At 33.6% G+C, this 7,957-nt stretch overlaps 2 protein-coding genes across 2 annotated transcripts in view; one reads left to right on the forward strand and one right to left on the reverse strand.

Annotated features, from left to right (window-relative positions):
• Nucleotides 1–5,625, reverse strand: part of LOC105449412 (protein toll) — a 10,895-nt gene extending 5,270 nt beyond the window's left edge. The window contains exons 1-2 of the mRNA XM_011688627.1: nt 5,131–5,625; nt 51–282 (exon numbers count right to left, since the gene is read on the reverse strand). Coding sequence (XP_011686929.1) covers nt 51–236 — 186 coding nt within the window. The 5' untranslated portion in view covers nt 237–282; nt 5,131–5,625. The remainder of the gene's footprint in view (nt 1–50; nt 283–5,130) is intronic.
• Nucleotides 1–7,887, forward strand: part of LOC105449413 (cation-independent mannose-6-phosphate receptor) — an 18,598-nt gene extending 10,711 nt beyond the window's left edge. The window contains exons 14-16 of the mRNA XM_011688628.1: nt 6,900–7,032; nt 7,385–7,533; nt 7,634–7,887. Of these exons, the coding sequence (XP_011686930.1) occupies nt 6,900–7,032; nt 7,385–7,533; nt 7,634–7,726 (375 nt within the window). The 3' untranslated portion in view covers nt 7,727–7,887. The remainder of the gene's footprint in view (nt 1–6,899; nt 7,033–7,384; nt 7,534–7,633) is intronic.
• The last annotated feature ends 70 nt before the right edge of the window (nt 7,888–7,957 follow it).

Below are 7,957 nucleotides of genomic sequence, written 5' to 3' on the forward strand. Positions count from 1 at the left end.
CAACTGTGTCTAGGCAAGCGCAGAATAATCATAATTAAGTAGACACGTACTTTTATATATTGATTTGGTTCAATATTCACGATAAAAAAGGAGTTATTCTTCATTGCACAGTTTATCTCGATTCCTTCCTCAGTATTCGGCTGACAGGTGCATGCCGGATTCTTTGGGCAGTGAAGAGCGGAAACGCTGCCTAGCGCAACAGCCAGTATCACGAAGCATGCTTCGCGACGAGTCATCTTTCAAGATGTATATAATCCGATTCTTGGCAACACCCTTACTTATCTGTTTAAACAAACATAAAGACACGTTTGATATTATTTTGTTATACAATTTGCTTTCAATTCTCATTTATTCTAAAGCCGCAAAGCACGACATTGCGAAAATCGGAAGCATCGTGGATTAGATAAATGTAACATTTCCTCTTTTCGAGATAAGCTCGTTGCTGAACTCTTTTATAGTTGCCATACATTTTTTTATACAACATATGAAATAAAAGAAATACATGTTTATAATTTAAAATATAAAATATCCAGACATATATAATTTTTTTTATATATATAAGAAAATATATATATGTTTGTACACGGCATCAAATTTTATTTATAGATATGCCTTTTATTTAATTTGATATTGTAATATGTAGGAAAATATATAGCAAGGTGTAGCAACGGTAAGAAAAAATTAAAAAATATCTGTATCTTTTTTACATTTTTATTACGAAAATTTAATCGCTTGTAGTTAGCGATGTTAGCTGTTGCAGCTCGATTTTCGACTTTAGCTAATAGATTTATAGAGATATTTAAAATAATGCTTTTTTACTATCCACGAGAGACATACGCAAAACGATTATTGCAAACTGAAGATAAATTATACATACCACAAATAGCTTTTTGTCAGAAAAAGTTTGTCGTTTTCCTGTCAGCTTTTTCAAATAAAATCCTGCTACATTATGATAGTCTTACAATTAGGACGTTAACTATAAAAACTGTAAATTTTAAAAGAATCGAATAATTAAAAATATGCATGATCGTTGTGACGCTTAGTCTTCGTATAATGCAAGTAGCTAATAAGTTTTAAAACCTTTAATGAAAATAAAATTCACATTGTGATAGAACATACAAGATCCATTAGAGATTCATGGAAAATAATTCTTAATGTGTCACGTGGAAGATTCTTTAATGTGTTATAAACGAGATAATTGCAAACGGGAACTATCATGACAAACGGCTAGATCACGATTCTCGGTATTTCCCTAATCTTCGGAATCTCAATGAAAATACCTTTCTTTACGGCAATACATATTAATCACTTCTGCTATACGGAATGTTGAACAAGAAATCATATTTCCTTCTCACCTCAACAAAAATGCAGGCTTTTATTTGAATCAAAAGCTGATAGGAAAACGGCAAACTTCTCTGACATAAAGCTGTTTGTGGTATATGATTTATCGTCAGTTTGCAATAATCGTTTTGCGTATCTCTCTCGTGGATGGTAAAAAAAACAGCATTATTATGAGCCTGTTTCTTAGAAATCTCCCGCAATTTATTGGTAATTTATAGTAACATAATAATATATTCATCGTATATATTCGTCTATATATTCGTCGTCACTCTTTTTTATTTATTTATACCTCTCATTAAAGAAAAAACATCAGCCTTACAAGCTGTACAGTATTAGGTAAATCCACGTTCATGTAAATTGTTATGCAAATAATCTATTCGCAGAATTGTAGTTAACAAATAGTTGTTTTAAAACGAGGAAAGAGCTAACGTAATAATCAATTCGTTCTTATCGATGGAAATTTATCCGAACTGAAGTGAGAGATCAATTATTTTGCGGTTTACAGGCAGAGAAGTATACGGATAAAACAAATTACACGATGTTCCAAAACCTTCAGTTTTTATAAAAACAGATTCTTCTTCAAATAAATTGTTTTATAATTAAAATGTGGGCACATTCGCACATCTTCGTGTTATAAAAAATAAAAAATAAGATGAGTTTAATGAAATTCGATTTAAATTTCACGAAATTTAGGCTTGAATTAAAACTAAACAAAAATTTTTATTTGTTGTATTAGATTCAAATACATGAATTTTACTTTTCGGAATTAAACAATTTGACATTTTTTAAATTATTAAGATAATTAACGTTGCCCGCGTGTAATTGAAAATTTTAATAAATTATAGCCTCTCACAAGATTTTCTCATAAATGAAAATGGGTGAAAAAATTTATTATTTTATATTCAAAATATTAATATAAAATGAATATGCACGATAATTCTATCTTTTTAATGTTTTTTAATAACGTTTGCGCAATTAATACATAATAATTAATATATAACAAATGTAAATATTAAATAATTTCTGGATCGATAATTTAAGGAAATTGCTGAAAATTTGTAACATTTTTATGAATATGTATGCGGACCCTTTCTTTTCGTTATGTATTATGCCATATTATTGTTCGGCTATCTGATTGCGTATCAAGTAATCGTATGAAAATAGCCTCAACAACGTGTGAAAATGATACGCTATCTACGCAATTTGATTACTATTATCTCTCATTCAAAAAACTATTCCGCGAAATATCCAAGCGTGATTTTCACTTAGATCATGTTTGTTGTTAAATCGATTACACGAGTGGTTGAGAACATTCAGTTAAAGTTGAGAAATCTAATTCGCAAGTGTCGCTGATAAACACGATAACCGATGCGATATTAACACCCGTTAAACCGCATGTATTGAAACGCAAGCAAATAACGCGTTCGAGATTTTATCCATTAAATTCCGTAATTCTGACGGATCTCTTTGACATTTGCGACGACATTTCCGTCTTATAAGAATATTGAAGGCCAAAGTGGCGCGACAATTGCGGAGGCAATTCCGAAACAATTAAGTCACGACTAAAATCGACAGAACTTCGTTCAGTTTAATTTTTCAGTTTAAATTTCTTTATTAATTATACGTATACAAGTGTTAAACGAGAGATTCATCGTATCTGCCGAGAAAAGTTGGCAAATAAAGCCACATACTTTTTTAAGATTATATATTAATTAAATTGATTTCTTTTATCTGAAAAGAGAAAAAGAAAGCAGGGACGGAATTTCCAAAATCTTTTATTTTATTTCGTCTAGGAAAATGTCTTACAATTCTTTCTTTAGAGAAACTTCGGTGATTTTATCTTAAACTTGAAAAAGAAGTGTTTCTGCATCGAGTAAACTATAAATTCAATAAATTCTCGTGAATTCAGAAATGCGTGCTTCATTGTTCGCAGCGAGTTGTTTCTGTGTAAAAAAAGTGATATCATATTAATGATAACACATGATCTTTGCGTGCTCTCTGGTATTTCCTAACCATTTCCTCTCTTTACTCCTTCAACCTCTCGCGTATACAAAATTAATTACATATACAGTTTAGTATATAATTAATTACATATACAAAATTAACGTGAAACATTTTTGTTTTTCTTTCACTGACGTGATAAACTCGCATTCTTTTTCTTATCGGAGATTGCCCGCTCGCGCTTTCGACAGTTTTGACGGTAAAGCGACCCGTTTGACCACGCTGCGACTGAACCACAGCGACCGATGCTTAAAGTTTTTCCATGTAGCCAACCCATCAGAAAATTTTATGTTAAATCAGTCGGTTAGCGACATGGGGGTTAAGCCCCACTCGTTTACGAAAGTAAACACATTCGATAATTTAGCCCAACATTTCGCAACTTGACTAGTTATCACAACATGGAGGAAAAAACAAAGATAGACACACGTCAATCCAAAGTTCATAGGCGATCAGTTATATCTCGGTTTCGCGATACGATTCATACGATGCAAACCCTCGCTTCTCGCTTTCGTCATATTTACTTTGATAAGTTTTGTGCCCGCGTTATATCGTTATATAAAAAAAACACCAGGATTCGGATGTGTGAACGTGCCGCGTTAAAACCACATCGCGCGTCGCCTGGGCATTCCCCGAAGCGCGTTAATGTCCCACATGAGTCTGCTAGATCGTGGGGAAAACAGGCACGAAATCCCGTCGATTTATTTTACATCGCGACGGCAAGAAAAAAAAAGGAAGAAAAAAAAGTGGTACATCCTGGTCTCGACGACACTCGGCTACGATTCGATCAACGAAACGCGAGGCGAGTCGTGTAGTCGTCCTTGACGCGTTCCTACACGAATGAATGTTGTTTACGTCATGGGACAGGGCCTGATTCAGTGATTTACCCGACATTATCAGGCATTAATAACATTATACACTTTAGAGGGAAAATAAAATTATATACAGATGTAAAACTTATAATAATGATATATTTATATATATATATATAAATATATACGGTTCAAATTAAGAACTTTTTTTTTTTAAGTTGATTCAAAATAGAACTTATGACAAAACTTTCTATTTCCAAATAATATAAATTTATTTCCATCTCCATTATAAATCATATTAACTTTTACGCTTGTTATGCGTGTAATTATATATTTCTTTTAGTATTTCTCTTAAGTAGATGCTTCGGCCAGCCAAGTTTTACGGGGAAACTTTTTAAGGCCCGTTTGTAATGGAATTTAATTTTAAGCTTAAAATTTAACTTATTTTCTATCTTTTTCTAATTCTTATAACACGAAAGAGATAGGAAGTAAGTTTAAAATTAAGGTATATTATAATAATATGAAATCGGGCCTAAATCATTTATTTTCACGAAAGATACAAATAAAGATAAGCCTCTGCTTCGTCTAGCTAATTAATTCAAGCGGTTTGAAATATAAAATCTTAGAATAGAAAATCTTTTACATTTTTAATTTTCGCTAGCCTAGAAGAGGGGAATGCACTTATTTTGATCTTTCTGCAGTAAAGCTATTTCAGAAGACGCAACACTGTTCGTACGTCAATCATTTTTGAATGTTAAATTTTTGGAAATCGAATTCGATGATCTACAAGCGATTATTATCAGATGCAACTGCAGAATATTCGCATTTTCTTTTTCTGGAGTTACTGGAGATCTATCGATCGGACGGCAATTGGCTAGATCCGATCCTGCACGCGAGACTCGTCGTTACACAAGGCGGTGCCTGAACCGGTTTCGCGGAAATGACGTCCGTACCTAGGTATAACATCGCGTTTACTTACCAATCGCAATATGGTGGGCTACGTTACGATTATCATTTGCGTAGACCGTCGCGTGTCTTATTCTGTTTTCCTCTATCGAGCGATTGTTATTGTATAATGATGTCACAACATACAGATATCACAAACGTACGTACATGCTGCGGCATGCGTACACGTACACTTCTCGTGGCGTACACTTGTCGCAGCGTACGCGCGACACGTGATCTCCCGCACAGAATTAACAAGGAAAAAAAGGAAATTCCGTTCCGTTCGTCCTAATGACACTTCGTTGCGCGTTCCCGTTCGCCGAGGCTGGCTTAATTCTAAATATCGAAAGTGTAAGAAGATGGCCGCGGCTGCTGGCGAACGGTCTTAAAGTAGAGAATCCGGATTTGACTCATCGGAGCTGTCACTGAGACACTACCACCGATCCGATTCTTTAACCGCGCAGTCCGGCACCGACACGACTGCAGCGACTGATTGTGAACAGCCTGACTCGCCTGTGCGCTCCGCTCCGTCCTCTTCTCTCCTTTCCCCTCACCTTATCACTCCCTCTCTCTTTCTCGTCACTTCTTCGTCCCTCACTCCGTACCCTGCTGTTCTCCCTCTCACTCGGTAATTCACGTTCCATCCTTTTCTATCTACTCGTTTGATAGAAGAAAGAGGTATATACACCGTAATAAATTTCTGACTGTGAATCGTCACGTATACGTAGAATCATAACTTCAGTTTACAACTTCAGCCTGAACAAGTTGTGCTAGATAATAAAGATTTGTTTAATATATACATGTCTGTACCATGCATCTCTGTATAATAAGATTCTTTTTTTTTTTATTTAATATTTTTATATATTTTTGTGCTTGTTTTACGCTTGCTACTTTTCACTTTTTTTTCTTCTAACTAATCCTTTCTAAATTCGAATTTTCTAGAGATTGACAATCTTTCACTCGGCTATTACTTATCTATTCGATGAAATGCGAAATATATTCGACGTTTATATCTTGATAACATTAATTACGCAATCCTGATAAGAATAGCGACAATAGAAGAGGGGCAGTAGCGATGCTAGGGATATTTTTATTATCTTTTTCTATCTAAAATCTTTTGTATATGATGTAACATCGATGAAATTGTTGTATATATTTGTATAACATAATCAAACACTTTAAATATTGAAGCCTTACTCCTTTAAAAATGCAAAAATTTACTGCAAGTTTGGGAAATATTTCGGGTATATATATTCATATATATACACCTGACCGCACACAATATATAATGTTTGATAATGATTGCTATCTACCAAAATAATATCTTGCAGATTTAGCTTCCGTTAAGTACATAATATATCAGCGTATTTCTATTTCTCACGTATTGCGATTTAGAATACCAAGAGTTTTTCTTACAATATAATTTAAATTATACCTTTAAATTTAAAAGAAGAAGTTTTTCAAGTAAATACGAAGACTTGATTTATTTAGCTTATATCGAATATTGGAGTCCTTCACATTCCTCTTCTATCTTGAAATCAAAAAGATATTTTTAATGTCTTGCTTCGTCGATGATTCACTCGTATCATTTTTTTCACAGTTATCCTTTCAAATTGTGCGGTCGCATAAATATATATATATTTATTCATGACAGAGATGGATAAGATTGTCATATCGGTCACGCGTTTGAATCTCCAGATGATTATCAGATGCAGCGTCGAGTGAAATTTACATTACTTAAGCGAACGCTGCCAATTCACGTCCGACTTGGTGTCATTCTTTTTTTTTTCTCATGATCCCCAGGAATCGAATTGCAGCGCGGAATTTGAGTGGCACACCGAAGTGATCTGCGTGGAACATGCTATCTCTCGGAATGCATCTCGGGAAAATGCATCGTCCTCCAGGATTCTCTTGGAACAATTTTCTCCTAGTCACGGTAAACGGTCATATCTTTAATAATATCAGATTTTGAATGTGACGACATTGAACTTATAAATATAATCAACTAATAAATATAATAAATATAATCAATTTAGTATGTCAAGCCGAGGCAAATAATAAGACTTTTCTTATATAATTGAGAGAAACGATAAATTCAAAGAAATGAAACCATTTGTTTTTTATCTTCAATGTTCATCGAATTGTTTTATATTAAAAATATCAAAGTATAAAATTATTTTATAATTGAATAATTAATTTGTCGATTTTTTTACACTTAGTTTATTTCTTTCTACTTGTTTCGGTTTATTTCGCCATAATATCATGATGATTTACTTTTATGCTTGCAGCTGGAGCGGTAGCTGGCGTAGTATTAACTGTGATCGCGGTGTTAGCCGCTTTAATTTTTTTCCGAAGTCCGGTAGAAAGAGCGTGCTGTCAGTCCTGGACAAACCTGCTTGGTTTCAGAAGAGGCTCGGGTCGTGTCCAATATTGTAGAGTACGTTTGTTTTTCGTTCACTTTAAAACGTTTATAAACCATTGTTAAGTTTCGTTTACTTAAATCATATTTGCTGCATGTAAATTTTGCTTTTTCGCAGGTCGATACCACTGAGGAAGCCAGACTTTTGCTCGACGCTTCCGATCCTACGCAGTGTCAATCGGATAGCGACGACGATCTTCTACCCGCATAACGATGTGATTATTATTATTATTATTTCTGTTCTAGATTGTAGATTGTCTAATTATTAGGCAGTATGTTATTTTGAATATTTCTATATATAAATTATCGAATAAAGCATTTTAAAAACTCTGTGAGACGGAACTAGATATATTACATCGATAAATTATTTTATAAGTTTTTATCATTCTTTTATTCCCATCTCTTCGCCATTCTCTCTCTTTTTTTAAATATAAAAACAAAC

Source organism: Wasmannia auropunctata, unplaced genomic scaffold, assembly GCF_000956235.1.
Source record: "Wasmannia auropunctata unplaced genomic scaffold, wasmannia.A_1.0 LD336076.1, whole genome shotgun sequence".
Taxonomy (NCBI): domain Eukaryota; kingdom Metazoa; phylum Arthropoda; class Insecta; order Hymenoptera; family Formicidae; genus Wasmannia; species Wasmannia auropunctata.